This window comes from Lepidochelys kempii, chromosome 1 (genome assembly GCF_965140285.1).
Source record: "Lepidochelys kempii isolate rLepKem1 chromosome 1, rLepKem1.hap1, whole genome shotgun sequence".
Lineage (NCBI taxonomy): Eukaryota > Metazoa > Chordata > Testudines > Cheloniidae > Lepidochelys > Lepidochelys kempii.
Genome location: NC_136380.1, coordinates 244,644,062 through 244,666,418, shown reverse-complemented (window position 1 = coordinate 244,666,418; position 22,357 = coordinate 244,644,062). Strand labels below are relative to the sequence as shown.

Sequence of the window (22,357 nt, the reverse complement as noted above, 5' to 3'; positions counted from 1 at the left end):
GTAAGTTGTGAACTTTTTTTAACCTGTCTTGCATATCAACATTTTTATATTTATATACATATATAAAATTTTTTACTCTTCAGATAAACATATGAAGGAACTATTATCCAAACTCTTAAACTCCAGATATTTTGAAAATATTCCTGTGCCTCGCAACATGCAAGTAAAAGAGGAATTGGAAGAGGAAGTAATGAGAAAATCTGAGAGACCAAGACAGTTTCCAAAAGGAGAGTCTGTCAAAGAGCCAGGTTGAGTATATTTCCAAGTGTAATTCCTGATCCATGTTAAGATAAGCTTCTCAAAGAGCTGAGTGTTCAGAGATCTTGAATAGCCTAGTTTTTATCAACTTAATCATATTGCAAGTATGCAGAAGCTTAATCCAGTGGATTTTTTTGGACTACAGTACAGCTAAATTCAGTTGGCAGATCAGTAACTAAAATATACTGTACAAAACTTGCAACCGTATATGTTGGTTTGAACACCACATAACACCAGTAAGGGAATGGTTTCACCGATACTAGTATCTCTTTGGATCAAAAATTCAGTTTAATCTATTTTCTTATCTAACATATGCTGTCTGTGCTTTTGACAACCTCATTGTTGAAGCTGTGGGAAATGCCTGTTGTAGGTAAATGTCACTTTTGAGTGCACTACTACAGTGCTTGGGTTATCGATACTGCAAGGGAATGTTTTTCTGAATCTTTCCTTTTTTTAATTTGTACTTTTAAGTTTAAAATTTTTACAAAACCGAAGTTTGGGAAGACCTAAGCTTCGTGTTTAATGCAGAACATAAATTATGAATGTTTTAGAAAATCCTTCAGATCAGCAATTGACTTAACTGTCAAATCAGTTTTTTTTAAATGGACTTTGTTGGGACACTGAAAGGTTTCATGTTTCTCTCTGTAATAATCTGAAGCAAATTAATGTCCTCCCTCTTTCTAGAACCCCTTATGAAGCTTTTGCAGTCTGAGATACAGCCACAAGAGGTAAAATACTGAATTTAACTGTTAGAATACATTTAATTGTGTTTAAAAGTAGTTACGCCTCTGGGTGGTAACTTAATTCTGATATTAGAGTCTTAATGTATTGTACAAAAGTTGTGAAACACTAGGAAACTGCTGTCCAGCAAAATTTTAGCCAAGATCTTAGAACAGAAAACCAAACAATGGTCTAGATATGCTGCTTCCAAAGTAGAAAAATTAAAAACTTAAAGCTCTAACTTTTAGCCTTAATCCAAAGGAACATTAACATTCCAGAAATATATGGGGTAGAATGTAAACCCCCCTGCTAAGGCTTAGCATTGAGCAGGAATGGTTTAATACGTTTGCTGACCCTTTGGAGCATTTTTATAAATTCAGTGGAAAAAAACAAAGCTTCAGATTGTGTAGGTTCAGCTACTTGTGTCTTTATTCCTGTTTCGAGAAGATGGATTCTCTAGTACTGCTGCATCAGACAATACACAATTACAAATACAGGAGTCTTCTAAAATGTTAAGCTCTTAACTTTTATGTTACCTAGATTTAACACTACGGCAGAGTTAAGAATGGTGTTCTGGCTTTGTAAAACCAAAGTAGGGGTCCCTAGATATTGATTTGACTATTAGTAGTTAATTGATACCGTAAAATTGCTACAGAATTTGGCCCAACAGTCTGTACACCACAAATGTCCTTTAAATCTGCTTCAGAACTACGAGCCTAATCATACATTTCAATAAGCAGCATCATAAAGCAGAAACTTTTTTTTGATACTTAATCCTGAAAAGGGGACCTTTTTGGCAGTTTGAAATGAAGCAACGTCTTTGTATCCCAACCTTCCAAATATCCCACTAGAGGGAGTATAGCAAATAAAACAGATTTTTTTATAGTATACTAAAACTAAAATTTAGTCTTCTAGAGTTTGCCCAGCCAGTTTAGACTTCCAAGTCTGTGCTGTAACTAATTAAGCAGACAGAACACAGCCAGTAAGTAGTAGTCTGTCATGTTCAGATCTTTACTGGCCTGTAGGCCTACAATAGCATAGCTACTAGCCTCTGCAAGCTACTTCCAGTTTATATCTAACTTCCTGGCTCTGAGCAGGAATGCACTGAGACTCGTTCTGGTGATTCAAACGAATTTTCTCTAGGATCTGGTCATTAGCTATGATCTGAACTTCCAGTAAATAGAAGAGCTAGTTTATTATGAGCTTTCAGGGGATCAAATAAGCCAAAAGAGCAAGGTCTTGTTCTTTAATGAAAGAAATAGTATTTGTACTATTCACACCAAGGTGTTTTAGGTGCTATACAGGATGAGGTCAATGTCCTGCAGAAATTACAACTGAATTTTAAACATGGCATGATTGTGGATAACAAATAGAGAAGCCATGGAATGAGGAAGGACAAGGGTAAGAGCAATAAGATTATATGGCTACTCAATTTGTGCATATTTCTAGATGTTTAAGTGTTCAATTCTGTTTCATTGTGGTGCTTCTCTACAACATGCTGGAAAGAGTAACTATTCAGTGTCTGCAATATTGTAGGATAAAACCAAGTCTCTTTGTACTGAAACAAAGCAATTCTTCAGCTGGCTGCCTGTTGTCAGTTTTGGTTAGGTCACTCAACTACAGAAAGTTTTTTTTTCTCACTAAAAAACTGAGCTAAACTCTGGTAGCAATGTTTTTCTTGAGCCACTAAATTTCTTTGGTCTGTAGTTTCTCAACAGGCGCTATTTGCCTGAAGCAGAATGCTCTATCAAGAAGCCTAAAGAATGCAAACCGTGGGAAGCAGAGTACACTAAAAAGCAAGAACCTCCAAAATCCTGGGAAATGCTTGTTGATATAGAAGAACAGGAACAAAAGAAGCAAAAGCAGGAATCTCTGAAGCCTTGGGAATCTTGTGGTAGGCATCAGGAACAGAAGAAGCAGGAATCTCCAAAGCTCTGGGAAGCTTGTGTTAGGGAAGAGAAGGGACAGAAGCAGGAGTCTTCAAAGCCCTGGGAAACTAAGGTTAGGGAGGAAGAACAGAAAAAGCAGGAGACTCCAAAGCCTTGGGTAATGCATGTTAGGGAGGAGCAGGATTCCCCAAAACCTTGGATAACAAAAGTTAGGGAAGAGCAGGAACAGAGGAAGCAGGAATCTCCCAGACTTTGGTCCACAAAAGTTCAGGAAGAGCAGGAACAAAGGAAGCAGGAATCTCCAAGACCTTGGGCAACAAACATTCAGGAAGAGCCAGTCCAAAAGCAAGAATCTCAAAGACCTTGGATAACCCAAACTAGGGAGGAACCAGAGCAAAAGAAGCAGGAACCTGTGAAGCCTTGGATAACCCAAAATAGGGAGGAACCAGAGCAAAAGAAGCAGGAACCTGTGAAGCCTTGGGGAACGCGTGTTAAGGAGGAACCAGAACAAAAGAAGCAGGAACCTGTGAAGTCCTGGGAAACACGTGTTAGGGAGGAACCAGAACAAAAGAAGCAGGAACCTGTGAAGTCCTGGGAAACATCTGACCAGCAGCAGCCAGCATCATCGCAGCAGTTACAGAATACTCCAAAGTCATGGGGAGCGGCAAATCTTATGCCAAAGGAGCAGATTGGGCCAAAGAAGTGTGATGTGGAACCCAAAGATGTGAGTTGGCATAGGTAGTATTAACTCTCATTAAGCTTATAATGTGAGTATTTCAGACTAAAGCAATACAGTAGTCAGAGGATTTGTAAGACTTGCATTGTGGAGTTCTGTATTCAGATTTCCATGTCACTTCTGAGTGGGTTAAGTCAGATTTTTAACTGATATCCTAAAGCTTGATGCATCTGGAAAGCAAAATGCTCTCCTTGCTTCTTGCATCAACCCCAGTAATACTGCGGTTGGGCCTCAAATGAAAATTACATTTTTGCATAAGACAGAATAGAATTCATTTAGCTCTTCTGCAGCTGATAGCTCTCTAAATGTCCACTTGCATTAACACTACAAATCAGGTACGACTCAAAGATCAGATACTTAAAGTACTATGTACAAATAGCACTTCAATAAGTTTTTAGGTTTTTAACTAAAATAGCTTTTAAGGGGTATTTTTACTTGATCTAGAAGTTAATCAACTTAATTGATGCTTAGGTATGCATTTCCAGACGAATCAATATGCTAAACTACTATTCTGGAATGTTTTGGAAACTCTAACACAGTGGTTCAGTTTAGTAACATAGACAATGCAAGGTTTTGCAGGATCCAACAACATTCCAGCTTAATTTTAAATTTCTTCTCCCTCTTCCCCAACTGTGTACACAAGTAGCTTGGAGAAATCGATAGAGTGAACAGATCAGTATCTGGAGAGGCATGCTTCCAAAGTAGAAATTAGGCTTGATCTAAATTTTAGTAAGACCATAGATTGCAAATAGAGAGCCACTGAAGTGGCCTGTACACAGGTATTGTCCAACTCTACTTCTTTTTAAAGCTGTCTTTCTTCAGTAAATGACTAGATTAGATGGACAAGATGAATATAAGATCCACAATACTGAAAAGTGGATATTCTTGTATCTAGAGACGGGATCGCAGACAGAAGCATGAATCTGAAGTGAAACGAGTGGGTAACGTAAAACAGTGGGTGATAAAGAATGTGGGAGTAAGGTTATTTAGCAAATCTTGAACACTTATAGTTAAAATGGTCTTCATAAACACTTTTCACTGTGGTATATTGTAAAGTTGCATGCTTCCACTCTTATTGGCAGTATGGGAGGAGAGGCTGATTTTTTTCCAGCTGATAAATCTCTCTAAACGTAATGGCACTAGTGCTCATAGCTATGTGCATAACTTGATACTGTACTAAAAATAGTTCAAAGCAATGTAGCCACTGTAAAGTACTCAAATGTTCTTAGCACTTTAAGATGGATTGGAACTTCTAGTGTTGGTTTAGTTTCTAAAGCTTATGTTTGAGGTGCTTCCTAATGAGATGGGCCTCTTATTTTATATAGGATGGAAAAACAGATGGATTAAGTGGTGGACATGGCTTTGATGCAGTAAGAAAAAAGGAGGTCCTCCAATCCGTCGGAGAGAGTTTTAAACTACCTAGGAGTCTCCAAAGCAATGTACAGGTGTGCTAGTCGGCCATATCAAACTAAAATGAGTCAAATATTTTGAGTATACAAAAACTGGGATATCTTTGTAAAGCAGCTGAATATATTTGATGTACTGCATTAAATGCAGCATACATATGTCTAATTCATCAAAATCTTGACCTGTGGAGGAGGGAGATGTGTTAACTGCCACATCACTTTAGCCTTATGTACTGGAACGTCAACAGACTTGCATTGTGCCTTGCAGCTTACTGTCAAACTGCATTACAAAGGAACAGTGATTTAACAGATAAAATACTGACTATAAGTTGACAGCATTTCACTTGTAAAATTAATAAACACTTAAAACAGTGGTCTCAATTCCATAAAGTAAGGATACGGACATAATTTAATCTGGCATTTATCTGGCTTATAGTGTGAACACTGTATACAGACTGATCTCTAACCAACACTGAGGATGAATAGGATAAAATAGAAAGGTGTGGCTTGTGTGCCTATGTTTAGAAACTAAGTTTTATTCAAGCTTTTAGAGCATTTGAGAAACTGATCTTTGAGTTGCTGGGGCAAGAATGAAGAAAAATTGCTTATAACTAGGGTCTTCCAGGGAGTTGAAAGAAGCCACTACATAAAATTAGCTTGTACAGGTTTTGTATGCTAGAAAGTAGAAAGAACCTTGTCATTCCCTTGTACACACTGGGAATAAGTTCGCTTTAATTCCCCCACTTTTCTGTTTCAGAATATGGATGCTTTTCCAGTGGAGTAATGTAGGTTCATTGAATATAGTTGTAGGCGCTGAGGACTATATACTCTCCTTTTTATTTATATAGATTTATTTTTAAAATATCCATCTAAAGCCCTTGACCTACCAGGTTGGGACTGTGGAATTTAAGCACTAAGTCTTAGGCCTCGTTAACATAGAGTTGCATAGGTTCAGAGGTATTGGTGTTAAACCAGTTCAATTATTGATGCAACTTTGTGTGGACACTCCTAACTTGATTTAGGTTTGGTGTGTTGGTTTAACCTACTCTTACCCTAAATATAAGCCAGATGACCACCTGTATGTCTACACACTGGCTAAAAGGGTACTTTGCAGTGTGGGTTGGCAGATGTGCTAGCTTTGCTCAATCTGGCATGCTAAAAATACTAATGTTGCTATAGAAATTTAGACTAGCTGCTGCCTGAGTGCAATCTCACTGGAACCCCTGGATACATAGTGGGCTGCTAGTTAGGCAGCCACCTCTGCCACAACAGCTGCTGCTATTGCTAGCATGCTGGCCTGTCTACCTATATGGGGAAGCGCTCTCCCAGCTGGTGTGAAGGCGTGCCCTTAGTCTGAATATTCTATAGGCTGAACTGACATACTGAGGATGAATATTAATTGTGTAGGCATGCACTTAATGTTTGCAAAAGCTTTAACTGAAAAATAAGTAATTTAGATATATCAAAGGCTAAACTAGGATTGTGTTCTGGATCCAAGTGCTTAAATTGTAAAATTGGAGGTCTTTAGTAAAAGCACAACTGACTTGAGTAAGCAAAACATTTTTAAAAGGGAAAACAAACTTAAAACCCTTACGTTTTAATTGAAATAGGCTGTCTTAATGTCAAACTCTCCTCTGACTTAAGAACACACATGAAATTTCAAGTCAAAACAAGTTTTTATTCAACATTTGGGAGCAAGTGGTAAAATCAGACTTACAGTGGAAATTATTTCAGCTTCAGTTAGGCTTTTACTACTGCTTGCTACAGAATCCATAGTAAGTCCACTAGTCTAGTGCTACTCAAAGTGGTGGTCTGCAGACCGGTGCCGGTCCGCGAGCCATTGGCTGCTGGTCTGCGCGCACATTGGGGGAGGAAAAAAATTGCCGGTGCCCCACACAGCTTGAAAAGCACTGCACTAGTCAGTCCCATAATGCCAGATGCAATGTCTAATTCCAAATCAGGAAGTAAACTTGGCTTAGAATCCATCTCAAGCATACACTTTGACCAAGAGCATCACTTGGATATATAAGCATATCTACTTCTGCTGTTGAAGTACTTCATCACCTGTACAAATCTAAAAACATGTTTAGAAAAGGCACCATGCAGCATGAGATGCGCTAAATAGTGTGGTACCTTCAAAATAGCCTAGTTTGTAGATATTTTCATCTCCTAGTTTGAAGTACTGAGGAATGACAAGCAGTGAACATTATGGGCTCTTTCCCACTATGTAAATTATCATCCAGTTGGTATGCAGAACTGTGCTGTATGATCATGCATTCAAATATGCTTAAATGTATGTAGTTATGGGTAATATCAGTATACTATTGCACTGTGAAGGTAGTTTTTATGTCTGTAAGCCAATACTGGATGGTACAGTTCCTTGTGCCTTGAATTATGTATGACCTGGCATAGATTCTCTAAATCGGAAAAATATATTAAACTGACATGGCTTCAGTTGCATGTGTTCTCAAAAGCAGTTAACTTTATACTATGGAGGTGACAATATAATTAGCAGTGCAAACTTCTGGCACACTGGAAACAGTACACCTCAATTACAATTGCCTGATAAGTGGACAGAGACTCCCCTCCACATTCAATTTTTGGTCTTTTCAGGCTTAGTTATAACTATTATAGATGTCTGCCCAGTGGTCTGAACCCACAAATTCATTTAGAGGCAAGCCACTGAATAGTCAGTGGATGATACTTTGTCACCATCAGCCAAGGTTGGATTTAAACAAGTGATTTACAGCTGAAAGAATCAGTAGTCCACTACCAACCACCATGAACATGTTGTGATTGTTGTGTATTTGCATTTTAGTAGGACTATCTGGAGTGTGGCAGGGAAGGAACATGCTTTTAACCAATCAGCTGTTGCATCCAATAGTGAATATTGTTTTGCACTATTTTTGCTTTTGCAACTAGTCTGAGTAATAGCCCTCTTGATTGTCAGAGGACCTAAAAGCGATCTGCAGCTTCCTAATCAGATTTCGGACTGAAAATTGAGCAGGGTATTGTTTTCAAAATGGGAATTAAATAAGCTTTAATGTAATAAAGACCTGAGTTTTCTTTCATAGTCCACCTGTTAGATTTGGATCTAGTGTGTTTAGTTCAGCTACACATTAACAGGAAAGTTCCCAGTTAGTATTGCTGTCCATTTGTAAAGCAATAGTGAGAGTTAAAGACCCAGGGGAAGCTGTTTTCTCAAACACTGTGGGCTTTTACTATATTACTTTAAAGTGAGGCTAGGCACAAAGAGTAGTCGGTCTTAAAGTCTAAACTGTCAGGTAACTCGTGTACCTTTCCCTGAACATACATGAGGCCTCTTTCCAGGGGTATACAGCAGTACATAGCTAGTTTAAATTCTTGAACATATTGGAGAGTTGGAGTCATATTTGGGCTGCATTATCCAAAGTACTTTTCTCTAGTGCTTAGGAGACTCCGATGCACATGTTATAACCTTGAGACTTTTTTTTTCTACTGAAGTGTTAATGACTAGTTTGGTAGAAACACACAAGTAAGATATCTGTGAACATTTGTGATCTGGGGAAGTAGCCCCACCTTGTAAGCTAAAGGAGCCTGTGAAAATTGATAGGCACATCTTAACTTTGCTTTCAGTAGCAGACTAGACAAATTGCAATCACCTGGGGACCAAATTTCCTTCTGGAGTGAATCAACCCTAGCCACTTCTGTAGTGTTCTTCTGGAGCGCTGCTTATGCTCAGTTTATTACTACAAAAAGTGCTTAATAGGCTGTAGCATCAGAATTGTGAATACACACTTGCCTTCATGAGGTGCAAACCACATGACCATGTAGGATCTTTCAGTGCCTGTCTTGTCACTTGAACTGATACACATTACATAACTTTGCTAACCACAATATCCTTCACACCTAAGACAAAAGCCACCTGGTATATTTTGGTAGAAGTTGTTCCTCAGGCAGACTACATCTGAAAACAGACAACTTTGTCTGTAAAAGGAAGATGCAAGGACTATGACTTTATATATTTTATGATTTAAACTAGATTTAAATCAACTTCACCTTCTCCATTGGTATTCTGTATCAGAGGAAACCTATTATTGCAGCATAATTTAATAATCAAATATAAGAATATATCCTGACAGGTATAAGCAAGAATGCTAAAATGGTGGTGGTTGTACATTCCAAGTTACTTCATGGGGTTACTTAAAAGCTAACTATGATAGCCAGAAAGCTTTTTAGGTACCATTTTATAAGACTACTTAAATTGAAGTCTTGAAGTAGCTCACAAAGTATTTATAAAAACTTCACAAACAACTTAAATCTCAGGCCATTTCAGTTGGCATGGTAAAACTGGAACAGTCTGTAGTAAAGTTCCAAACTCTTTTTGGGTGGGGGAGCAGGGAGAGGGGAAGCTTTTTAGAAAACCTCTTGCAACCTCACTCATAACCTTACAAAACATGGAGACAAACTGGTAGCTTTGTCTTTGAAGTCTCAGCCTCCTAGAATGCTAGTCCTACGACTGGAAGGGACTCAAGAGGTCCCCTGCACTCAAGGCAGGACTAAGTATTATCTAGACCATCCCTGATAGGTGTTTGTCTAACCTGCTCTTAAAAATCTCCAGTGACTGAGACCCCACTACCTCCCAAGGCAATTTATTCCAGTGCTTAACCACCCTGACAGGAAGCTTTTCCTAATGTCCCACCCAAGCTGCCCTTGCTGCAATTTAAGCCCACTGTTTCCTGTCCTAACCTCAGAGGTTAAGGAGAACATTTTTTTCTCCCTCCTCCTTGTAACAACCTTTTATGTACTTGAAAACTTCTCAGTTTTCTCCAGACTAAACAGACCCAGTTTTTTCAGTCTTCTCTCATAGGTCATGTTTTCTAGACCTTTAATCATTTTTGTTGCTAGTCTCTGGACTTTCTCTAATTTAGCCACATCTTTCCTGAAATGTGGTGCCCAGAATTGGACACGATACTCCAGTTGAGGCCTAACCAGCACAGAGTAGAGCAGAAGAATTACTTCATTTTCCTTACAACACTCCTGCTAATGCAGCCCAGAATGACATTTGCTGCTTTTTTTTGGTTCGCAACAGTGTTACACTGACTCCTCTTGCTTGTGATCCACTGACACCGCCCCGATCCCTTCCTGAGTACTCCTTCCTAGGCAGTCATTTCCAATTACGTATGTATGCAGCTGATTGTTCCTTCCTAAGTAGAGTACTTTGCGTTTGTCCTTACTGAATTTCATCCTATTTACTTCAAAGCATTTTTCCCATTTGTCCAGATTTTGAATTTTAATCCTATCCTCCAAAGCACTTGTAACCCCTCCAAGCTTGGTATCGTCTTCAAACTTTATAAGAGTCCTCTCTATGCCAGAGGTTCTCAAACTGTGGTCCATGAGCTCTGTTCAGATGGTCCACAGATAGTTCCCTTTAAGGTGTGTGCGTGGGTGGCTGCACACAACTTTGTCAGTTCCATAATGTGGGGCTGCCACGGCGGGGGAGAGGGCACATCCATCGCATGAGAAATGTAAGATATTACTGACATTAAAATGAGTTGCTTTTGTTTGTAGAACAGAAAGAATTAAGGTTTTATATAGTGCTTTTTTCCAAAGCACTTTACAATAGTTAGCTAATGGTACAAACATTTGGAAAGATCATTAAGTGGTCCACCAAGACCCTCAGCGATTTTTCAAGTGGTCTGCAAAAAAAGTTTTAGAACCATTGCTCTATGCCATTAGGTAAACCATTGATGAAGATATTGAACAGGGATCAGTCCTGGATCTGGTTCTGTAGGACCCCACTTGATAAGCCCTTCCATGTTGAATGTGAACTACTGATGACTACTCTCTAGGTACAGTTTTCCAACTAGTTATGCACCTACCTTATAGTAGCTCCATCTAGGTTGTATTTCTCTCGTTTGTTTGAGAAGGTCATGCAAGACAGTATCAAAAGCCTTACTGAAGTCTAGAGATACCACATCCACCGCTTCCCTCCTTGTCCACAAGGCTTTTTACCCTATCAAAGAAAGCTGTTGACTCGCTTTGACACAATGTGCTCTAAAGAAATCCATGCTGTTACGTACACCTATGTGTCTGCAAATTAATTGCATAACTTGCTCCATTATTTTTCCAAGTGGTGAAGTTAAGATGACAGGTCTGTAATTTTTCCAGTTGTCCTTATTTCCCTTTTTATAGTTTGGTGGTATCTTTGCCCTTTTCCAGTCCTCCGGAATAACTCCCGACTTTTTGAAGAAAAGCATTAATGGCTCATATATCTCCTTAGTCAGCTCCTTGAGTATTCTAGGATGTATTTCATCAGGCCCTTGTAATTTGAAGACATCAAACTTGTCTAAGTGATTTTTAACTTGTTTCCCTATTTTAGGCTCTGATCCTACCACATTTTCACTGGCATTCATTGATTTAGATGTCCAATTGCTACTAAACTATTTGGTGAAAACAAATTCATTGAGCACTTCTGCCATTTCCACATTTTCTGTTTCTTTCTCTCTCTCTCTCTCTCTCTCTCTCTCCCTCCCTGTGCCTCCCATCACCCACCGAGTAACTGACCTACACTGTCCTTGGTCTTCCTCTTGCTTCAAATGTATTTGTAGAATGTTTTCTTGTTGCCCTTTGTCTCTAGCTAGTTTTAATTTCATTTTTTGCCTTGGCCTTTCTTCTTTTGCCCCTGCATACTTTGTGGTGTTTATATTCATCCTTTGTAATTGGACCTAGTTCCTACTTGTTGATGTTTGGGAATGGAGGAAGGCAATATGGAATGCCAGGTTGCTTTTACAAAATTTCAGTTGGTCACAGCTTTGACTGCAGAAAATGCTTGCCATACTTTTTTTGGTAGTAGAACATAATAGCTTGCTCTCTCAGTAGGTGAAATCTTGTTCTATAGACTAGTGTCCTGACATTCAGAAGTACTGAGCACTTGTGGCCCCAAATTATTTCAGCAGGACTTTTGGCTGCCCAGCACTTCTGAAGAGTAGGCCAAAGTCTTGTGCTTATTCTTTCACTTAAACTTGAGTGTTACTGGAACTTGACTTCCAGCATTACACCAACACTGAAGTTACTGTAAATGAAATTGCAACTAATATCTGAAAATAGATACCAAAGAGATTCCATTGTATGAGTGCATACACTACTTTGTAGGATTGACACATATTCACTTAAGCACACCAAGGCAAAACTTTTGTTGGCAGGGAGTTAACTCTATATAAAGAGTGACCTAATTTCAGATCTTATCCACAATGTGGATAAGGTGGAGGTTATTACACATGAAGAGGCTAGCTCTTGCTAATTCTATACCCACCACTAATTAACTATCTTCAGTAGCTATATGTTGAGACGAAAAGGTAACTTTAATTCTGAAGTCCTCCATTTTACTTTTGGGTTCTCTTGTACACTGCCATTCTGCTTTTTGTATAATTGTGGGAGAAGATTTTCACATCTATGTGAAAGCATGAAAAGCCCTTTTTAGCCAAAAGTCCGTACAACGTGAATAAGAAGAGCACTTTTTGAAAATGCTTGTCAGGAGTGATGGAGAAATCTGTACATGGATGGATAGGAGGGAAGAATTGAGCAGAGAGCTGCAGGTGAGCAAAAGCCGATGGATGTAATATTGGGGTGGGGGAGGGGAAGAGTGAATGTGAAAGGCCCTAAAATTCTCTAGGGTGTGAGAAGGTTAGCAATGGCCTTGAGCTCCATAAGGAATAACTCCAGGCCCCAATCCTGTGCTCCACTAACATGGATACTGAGAAGCCAACCTGTACATACAGCTGCTGAGTTAGACCTCCCCATATGGTTGAGTCAGAATACCTCCCTACTAGAATACCTCCCTACTAATTGTGTAGCCATAGCATTACTGTGACTTATGTAGTGCTCACACTTACATAATTAAAGATTAGCAAACTCAAGTTCATTGCTCTTGCATAACTTGGACAGAAATTGATCTTCTCCACATAAGGGTATCCTATGTTTAATTGGCATTGTACATTCATAAAACTAAAGTAATATGGCTACTCTTCACCTCTGAAGGTGCAGCTGTCTAGCTACACAAACTAGAGAGCAGTGTACCTTTGGAATCTCATCATGTAGGATTGTTCACTTTCACGTTTTCCCATTTAAATGACTTTCCTTTTTCCAACTCTTCCACTTTTGAGATTACCTGGGCAGTAAATAAACACGCAGAACTCTGCAAGAACACACTCTAACCTAGACATGGCATGGAGTATGAAACATGTAACTAACTGGGGAATGCTTGCAGAAGGTACTGAGTAGCATTCAAATAAGACTACAAAGCTTTGGCTGTTTAGCCAAACTTTTGATGGTGGTTACTAGTGACTCTTGCATGCCTGTAGACTCTCCTGTAGTACTCCATTTCCGTCTGACCCGATACCTTGATCTGTCTCATCCAATGTAATTGGAATCAGGCCAACTTTCTTCCTGTGGCATCTTTTCCATCAAACTTGTATTTCAGAAGATCTAATACATAATCTAGTCAGTGCTAATACAGCATTGTTTCTTACAGTGCATTGTTTAGTTTTAAAAGTTCTAAAAGTAACAGCAGTTCTGCTATGTAACCAATCTGTTTTTTTCTGTTGAAAATTTCCCCTACCCCTTTCTTTGAATGATCCCCATTGTGGGGGAAACAACCACTCTACAGACCTTGGAATAAGCCAGAATAGATTCTGTGGATTGATCTGAATATATAACAAAGGTAAAAGACCAAAAGGTAAAGTCTGAAATGATCCACACAAAGCTGCATTCAAAAGTCTTTTTCTTGAGGACTGGGGTATGTGTATTTCATGCCCAATTCTGAAACTTGTGCTAATGCAACATTTTTGTAGGAAATGCCACACTTGAAACTTCAGACTGTAAAGGGCAAGTTTTTGAGATGTTAGTGCCAAGCAACCTTGTTTGTAGCTCTACCTACTTTTAGCTGCTGTTTCTTTAAAACACCTGGCAATGCCACCTCCCAAAAGACATGTACTCAGTATCTTATCACCCATGACTCTCTAATTGGCGGGAGGGGAGGAGGTATACTGCAAAAAATTTTTTGAGAATTGTGCAGCGTAGTTTAAAAATGCAATTCCTATCCAAGTTTAGTTTCAAAACTGCAGAGTGTTTAGCTGGACCGTACTAAATTTTGAGTGTTACTTATTTGGCTGAATAAATATACCTAATTTTGTCTTGAACAAAGTATCGCATATGTGGAAAAACGTAGTGAATTAATGCCACAAGCTTAATCCAGTGACTAGTAAACTGATTTCTGAAGTGAACAGACTGTGAACTTGTGCATCAAGTTTTATTCAGGAAATGCCAATAACCAGTTTAGCACTTCCTATTCTTTGGTATTTGATTTCTTAAACTTCTCTTCTTGTGAAGACACTTGTCAGAGTACTTACTGCAGGTTTTCCTCCTGCATCAGTTTATATCCTTCTTTCATTACATATTAGGTGCCTAAACCTGGACATCAGTCAACTGCAGAATTTTGCTCTACTTCTACTCTTCCAAAGGATCCTATACTAAGGAAGGAAAAACTGCAGGATTTGATGACTCAGATACAAGGGACTTACAACTTCATGCAGGTATGTGTCTTGTTTATCCTGCAATAACACCTGCAGGGCTTGGGTCCCCACTGTGCCAGTGGTGGTAATGTAGTAACTTGTTTTGTTAGTGGAGTGGACCTAGATACTATTGACTAAATCAATGAAAGATTTTAGCAGACTAGAGAATATTTAACTTCTGTGATGTTTTTTGATCTGAACAGTCCTAATTTTTCCCATTTCATGAACTTGGTAATCTTTCTAAGGAGTCCATCCTGGATGTTGATAAAGCTTCACCAAGTGCTATTTGTTCATCACAACCACCTTCAGTAACTCCAGCAGGTAGTCCTGTAGGTAGGTAGACTCTTACATAGAATCCAGAGTTCTTAAGTTGAATGGAGCAATATTTCACTTGCACTGTGCATCACCAATAGGCATAATGGGGGAACAAAATTCTATCTAGAATGACCATCTCATCCACAATGTCTAAATCTAATGGCTAACATTTCATTAAATGGCCAACAGAATAACTTACAGCAACACTTAAATATGCATTATGCTGCAGGGTTGTGGAACAGTTGTTGTCTCGCAACCTGAGACTTATACATGGTCAAGTTCTTATGGCTCAATACTTTCACCTCCCACCTAGGATTCAGTCCTTCAGATTGTACTTGTATACCTGTCTACAATACAGAATGTTTTATAATGAACTCTAACAACCTATGGAATTCCTACACATAGCTATTACCTCTGCAACAGTTAATACTGAACTGTCTCTAGTTAGTTATGCTGGTGCTATTAAGGCTTTAAAATAGTCCTGTTACCCTTCAAATGTATGGAGAAACTGTGTATTACAAAACAGGAAAATAAGTCAGTCGTAATGGGTATTGGGGAATGAAAGAATGTTCGTTCTACCTCTGTTGAAACTTTGAGTAAATTTGTCTTGAATAATTCAAGTCATCTTAGTGAAATAGCTGTTCCATACATAAGTCTTTCTGTTGCTGGAGACTGCTTTGACCTTTAACTTCACAAGATAAAACTACACTTCCTAAATGAGTGACTTACTTTAGGTTTTAATTTATTCAGCTTTCTGGTATGCTTACTGCGTGATGTATAGTAAGGGCAGTGTAGCTGTCCAAATTTCAGATTTTATTTTTTTTAATTTTTTTGGAAAAAAATCAATCTTTGAATTATGCTGAGAAGCTGTAGTTAAATTTAAGGCAAATATATGTTGCTTGACTAATCCCTTTCTCTTATTTTTACAAAGCTTCTAATGAACAGAAACTGCCAAGTCAAAATGACTTTCTTCAACAGCCACCACAGGTAAACTTAAGAGTACTGGTCTATAAAATTAAACAATTGTGATCTTTTTTAATAAGATATATATTGTGCTTTCAGAAATAACTGAGGAATTGTATAGGGAAATTATGCCAAAATAAGTCTGTCACAAGACAGACCAAATTTGATTTGGCCTACCAAATTAAGAGTATAGAACTTGATTTTAAAGTTTGTTTTTATAATCTCTGCAAAGTGAGCTCCCACCAGATATATAGCTCATACTCCAGGCTATATATCAAAAAAGCATTGTATGCCATCTTAACTTCAATGTAATAGCAGACGAGTGAAAATAACATTTTATAACCTCCATTTCACAGTATGGAAGATGTATTTGGATTTAGCTTTCAATTACCAGCGCAACTAGTAGAGAGAGAGGTGGGTAGGACCAACTTCTGTTGGTGAAAGAGAAGCTTTCGAGCTTGAGCTCCTCTTCAAGTCTGGAAAAGATAACCAGAGTTTTGCAGCTAAATAAAAGGTGGGGACAAATAGTTAAGCATAAGGAGTTAATACAAGTTGCAAGAAACCACTTAAAATGAAGTGAGTGGCTAATACCTCTGCAGTCATAAGACCAAGGAATGTTAGTAGGTTTTGAATTGTTGTAGTGAGCCGTAAAACCAGCGTCTGAGACCATGTCTGGCAGAGTTATGAATTTAAGTTCCCAGGCTAATCTTCTGAAGGTGTTGTGTAGGTTTGCTTTGAGAATGAGGACTGATAGGTCAGATATGGAGTGATCACTTTGAAAAGTGTTGGCTCACATGTGATAGGGTATCTTGTCTTGTCATTTTTTTGAGTGAGTTCATTTGAGAGTGTACAGATTTGTCTGGTTTCGCCCACACAGTTGGGGCATTTGATGGACTGGATGAGGTACATCCTATGTTCTGAATAGGCACATGTAGGATCTGCACCAATCTAGGTAATATGCAAAAATCAAGAGAATTGTTTGCATTGCCTACCTTAAATTTATAATAGCCAGGAGATGCAGTTGACTTTGCCTTGTCAGTGTGCCTATTACAATATTGTCTGAAGAGTAATCAAGCAGCATCCTCCAATAACTTTATAAGGAAAAAATTTCCATTTCACTTGTCATTTCAGACCACTAGCACTTGAGGTTTAAATAAAACTGTTCAAGTGGCTCAGCTAATATATTTAAAAGCAAATCTAAGAGCAACTTGAAGAAAAAAATTAAGACGAATTTTCAAAAATACTGGATGGCCAGTGTCCTATTTAGAGCAATAGCTAAATGTCAGGAACAGTATATAATGGCCTATAGGCAGACATAACTGTTAGCGAAATACCAAGCATTGGCACGAAACCACTCATTTATAAACTAAACCATGCACTTTAACAAAACTGTGTTTGAAGGCTTTTCAGAACTACTAGAGTTGTTGCCTCCAATCAACTTTATCTGACGTAGTTTCTCTCCCTGCCAGGCTGCTGCTTCTCCCATGACTCTGCATGGCTCAAATACTTCCTTAGCATCTGCTGATCACACTCTTTCTGGTTCTGAAACAGATGATCTTATGACCCCACAGATACCGCAGGTAAAATATCAAGACAACATTGACACTTCCCACTGGAGTTTCGTTGGCCTTCATTATGTTCCATGCAGGCTGGATTTGATTTAAATCAAATTGATTTAAATCACTAGTCAGGAAGACTCCATTTAATCATGGTTTTCTACATAAGTGCATTCTTGTTGGTGGTTATAACCTGAATACATATTCTTCACAATTCAGAGATGTAGGTTTTATTTTTAGAAGGTGTACACTGTACATTTTTAAACAGGGATTTATTTTAAAAAGCTTTCAGATGAGTTTTACAACTATATCAGAAAATGAATGATTGGTTATTTCATTAACCAAAGGTAATTGAAGCAGATACTTATGAAGTCATTGGGAGGTGAGCTGTCTCCAATTCAACAGGTTAATCTTTAATATTTGAAGGATTTTCTTGCCATGCTGTATTGGGAGGAGAACATCACCAGACAGACGTCTAAATTGTTTTATTTAACTGAAACAACAATGTTAAGTATTCTGAATCTTTTTCTTCAACAGCAAACATACCGTATTTTAACAAAACAAGCATATGTCCCTCGCTTCTGACATTTATCTTCAGACTTCTCCTTTTCCAGATCTATTCCACCCAACAATCTTCTATTGTTGAACTTCTTGAAACTTTGCACTTTTAGGGAGGTAAGGGATTGACTCTGTGTACCCAAATTTGCAGAGGGACAATAGAGTTGCAGTCTGTTTCTCAATTCTATATATTTAAAAACGTTTTTGCTGTTAAGTGTTACCTCTGGAGACACACATCCAGTTTGAGAACAGCAAAACTAAGCCTCTCTGGTATCTTCCAATCTAGACTGAGTCCTGTTGGGTAGATAGAAAGATTTACCTAAATCTGTACAGAAGCCTGTGGAACCCCATAAGATTGGGTCCCTAATCCCTGAACTGTTGAAATTCATTTACAAAACTTTTTTCGTAAACATTACTTGAATATATTCTCATACTATAGAATTAAAATATATAATCCTTATTCCATGATGAGATACCTTTGAGCTATAATGTATCTTAATTAACACTGTCTTTAGATAGGATTTTTCCTCAGAGCATTTGATCAAAAAAATCCAACTTAAATCAAAAATGGTTTGTTTTTGTTTAATTGATTTTTATCCACCCTGGTTCCATGTGATAACTCTGTTCTTGCAGAAACTATTTGGGGCCTTCTTTAGAGACATTGACTCCACTCAACTATTGAGTGGTATTGCTGATGAGTAACACGACTACCTTCTCTCCCTGTGTATCGTCTTGTTTCCAGGAACCAAACAAGTCTCTCACAGAAATTCAGAATTTCTAAGTCATTACACCAAGCACTGTTTTAAGGAAGTTTAGCATAGCAAGCACTGGCAAATACATATGTAGTATTGTGCAAATATGTTTTGGTTGTAAAATACTAACAGCATAAAAGGAAATTGGGAGGCGGGGTGTGTCAATTTTTTACCACGTACAGGAATTATCTCCTTTGTAGTGGCTTGAAAATACTCTACTGCCTTCAAGCCTGTAAGTTAGACAGATATTTGATTAAACAATAACCTACGAGGAAATGATTAAATAGGACAGTCTTGCTTTTTGAGGGAAAATTATTGATTTTCTGGGTAATAACTGGCTAAAGCAAACTAAGAATTCTGAAGAAATCCTCCCTTTGTGTTCACATTAAATACCTAAATATTAACATGAAAAGACATTTGCCTATCTGTATAGTCCAGCATCTACAACTGGCATGTAGCAGCACTGCTTTACAGCATGATGGTTTGCAGAACCATCTCCTTAAACTGTAAAGTAGTCCTGAATAGTTAAAAAACTTCCAGCTTTTGAATTGCTTTTCCTAAACAAAGTTGAGCTGCTTCCATTGGATGTAACTGCACTAGGTTTGGATGTCAGTTTTAATGAAAAATGACTACTTATTGTACTGAATTTTCATATACTTAAGGCAGACTAAATGGTTCATCAGTTTACACTACAAAACAACTTAGGACTAGTTATCACACTTCCATTGTTAAGTTGTAATGCGGAGTTAAGTGCCAGCAAATATTTCCACACTCCCATTTCCCCCTCTCCCTGGCTCCTTCTCTCACTGCCCAACCAATCCTGTCTCCTCCTCCATTGTCTCAATCTACTCTTCCCTCCCTCTGGTCTGGCTCTTGTCCCCTCAGCTTTCATGTCAGGTTGCTTCCTCCCACACTGTCTGGGTAGCTGCAGGGGGTTACTGACAGCACAGGAGAAACAAGCATCCTGGCCCAGAGCAGCTGGGAAGCTATAGCCTTAAGAGGGAGCATGCTTAGTGTCTTTGACGCATGTGCAGTCTGGATTAACAGGTAAGGGTCATGAGGGTATGCAGTATTGCTTACTGAGAATGGAGTCTTTGGAGCTAGCTGTTAAACTGAGAAGTTTTTACTGAATATGTGTAAACTGATCTTTCAGAGCTTTATAACTTGGCCCAATTTGCATAGATTTTTCACAAGAACAGCAAAAGGCGCATTCCTGCCAAACTTCAAATTCCTGCTCTAAAGAATGGGGATGCTATAACTTCTTAGTGTTCAGAATTTTAACACTGCAAAATGTTTTTCCCTGTTCTGTTTGGTAATTGCTGAAGGATTTTGGCTGAAACTTTCCAAACTATTCAGCCTAAATGGTTGGTTTGGCCTTGCCTATAATTAAGGATATCTTTGGGACTCCTATATTAAACTTACCACAAGAGTCAATATTTGAAATCTTAAAATGTTAAACAAGCTGAGTGTGCATCTTCCATGCTACACATGTAGTTTTGTAAGAGATCTAGATCTAAGTAAACACAGTAGGTCCAAAGTGAATGCATCAACACTATCTTTTATTATTATAACACTTTTTCAAATTATAAACTTCCCTATTTCTGCAACATTCTACTGGTAGTTAAGTTACATCTGTCAAGGTTTTTGTCCTTTCAGACATCAGAATCACTTTCTCAAGGGACCGAGACTTATACTTCATCTCAGCCACCTTATCAGACAAGCCCATGCATCTCTGAGCCAGTAATATCCAAAAAGATTGAAATTGCCCAGGTGAGTAACTGCTTTTCACATATGGTTACATCTCTGCTCATAAACTTTACTTGAACAGCTCAGTCAAAATTAACAATCTAAATCTGAGTGACTAGATGCTTCAGATATAAATTAGGTTTTCTGTTTTACTTAGTATGCTAAATACCTGGTCTCAATAGTGCATCTCAGGAAGCTGGAAGCCTTCCTTTTTGTTAACCCTCTGCTTAGAATCTTAAAATATCAGGGTTGGAAGGGACCTCAGGAGGTCATCTAGTCCAACCCCCTGCTCAAAGCAGGACCAATCCCCAACTAAATCATCCCAACCAGGGCTTTGTCAAGCCTGACCTTAAAAACTTCTAAGGAAGGAGATTCCACCACTTCCCTAGGTAACGCATTCCAGTGTTTCACTACCCTCCTAGTGAAAAAGCTTTTCCTAATATCCAACCTAAACCTCCACCACTGCAACTTGAGACCATTACTCCTCTAAGTGCAGGACTCTGCACTTGTCCTTGTTGAACCTAATCAGATTTCTTTTGGCCCAATCCTCTAATTTGTCTAGGTCCCTCTGTACCCTATCCCTACCTTCCAGTGTATCTACCACTCCTCCCAGTTTAGTGTCATCTGCAAACTTGCTGAGGGTGCAATCCACACCATCGTCCAGATCATTAATGAAGATATTGAACAAAGCTGGCCTGAGGACAGACCCTTGGGGGCACTCCACTTGGTACCAGCTGCCAACTAGACATGGAGCTATTGATCACTACCCGTTGAGCCTGACAATCTAGCCAGCCCTCTGTCCACCTTGTAGTCCATTCATCCAGCCCATACTTTAACTTACTGGCAAGAATACTGTGGGAGACAGTGTCAAAAGCTTTACTAAAGTCAAGGAACAACACGTCCACTGCTTTCCCCTCATCCACAGAGCCAGTTATCTCCTCATAGAAGGCAATTAGATTAGTCAGGCATGACTTGCCCTTGGTGAATCCATGTGGACTGTTCCTGATCACTTTCCTCTCCTCAAAGTGCTTCAGAATTGATTCCTTGAGGACCTGCTCCATGATTTTTCCAGGGACTGAGGTGAGGCTGACTGGCCTGTAGTTCCCAGGATCCTCTTTCTTCCCTTTTTTAAAGATGGGCACTACATTAGCCTTTTTCCAGTTGTCCGGGACCTTCCCCGATCACCGTGAGTTTTCAAAGATAATGGCCAATGGCTCTGCAATCACATCCGCCAACTCCTTTAGCACTTGGATGCAGCGCATCTGGTCCCATGGACTTGTGCTCATCCAGCTTTTCTAAATAGTCCCGAACCACTTCTTTCTCCACAGAGGGCTAGTCACCTCCTCCCCATGCTGTGCTGCCCAGTGCAGCAGTCTGGGAGCTGACCTTGTTCGTGAAGACAGAGGCAAAAAAAGCTTTGAGTACATTAGCTTTTTCCACATCCTCTGTCACTAGGTTGCCTCCCTCATTCAGTAAGGGGCCCCCACTTTCCTTGACTTTCTTCTTGTTGCTAACATACCTGAAGAAACCCTTCTTGTTACTCTTAACATCTCTTGCTAGCTGCAACTCCAGGTGTGATTTGGCCTTCCTGATTTCACTCCTGCATGCCCCAGCAATATTTTTATACTCTTCCCTGGTCATTTGTCCAATCTTCCACTTTTTGTAAGCTTTTTTGTGTTTAAGATCAGCAAGGATTTCACTGTTAAGTCAAGCTGGTCGCCTGCCATATTTACTATTCTTTCTACACATTGGGATGGTTTGTCCCTGTAACCTCAACAAGGATTCTTTAAAATACAGCCAGCTCTCCTGGACTCCTTTCCCCCTCATGTTGTTCTCCCAGGGGATCCTGCCCATCAGTTCCCTGAGGTGGTCAGTCTGCTTTTCTGAAGTCCAGGGTCTGTATGCTG

At 39.0% G+C, this 22,357-nt stretch overlaps 1 protein-coding gene across 9 annotated transcripts in view; it reads left to right on the top strand.

Moving 5' to 3' along the window:
* Positions 1 to 22,357, top strand: part of CAPRIN2 (caprin family member 2) — a 73,981-nt gene that overhangs the window by 30,709 nt on the left and 20,915 nt on the right. For 6 of the 9 annotated variants that reach the window (XM_073321318.2, XM_073321344.2, XM_073321310.2 and 3 more), the window contains 10 exons: positions 84 to 248; positions 943 to 986; positions 2,686 to 3,591; positions 4,499 to 4,540; positions 4,929 to 5,048; positions 14,450 to 14,581; positions 14,806 to 14,893; positions 15,807 to 15,862; positions 17,308 to 17,418; positions 20,361 to 20,474. In XM_073321318.2, the coding sequence (XP_073177419.2) occupies positions 84 to 248; positions 943 to 986; positions 2,686 to 3,591; positions 4,499 to 4,540; positions 4,929 to 5,048; positions 14,450 to 14,581; positions 14,806 to 14,893; positions 15,807 to 15,862; positions 17,308 to 17,418; positions 20,361 to 20,474 (1,778 nt within the window). The remainder of the gene's footprint in view (positions 1 to 83; positions 249 to 942; positions 987 to 2,685; positions 3,592 to 4,498; positions 4,541 to 4,928; positions 5,049 to 14,449; positions 14,582 to 14,805; positions 14,894 to 15,806; positions 15,863 to 17,307; positions 17,419 to 20,360; positions 20,475 to 22,357) is intronic. The other 3 variants (XM_073321378.2, XM_073321361.2, XM_073321334.2) reach the window with 2 other exon arrangements.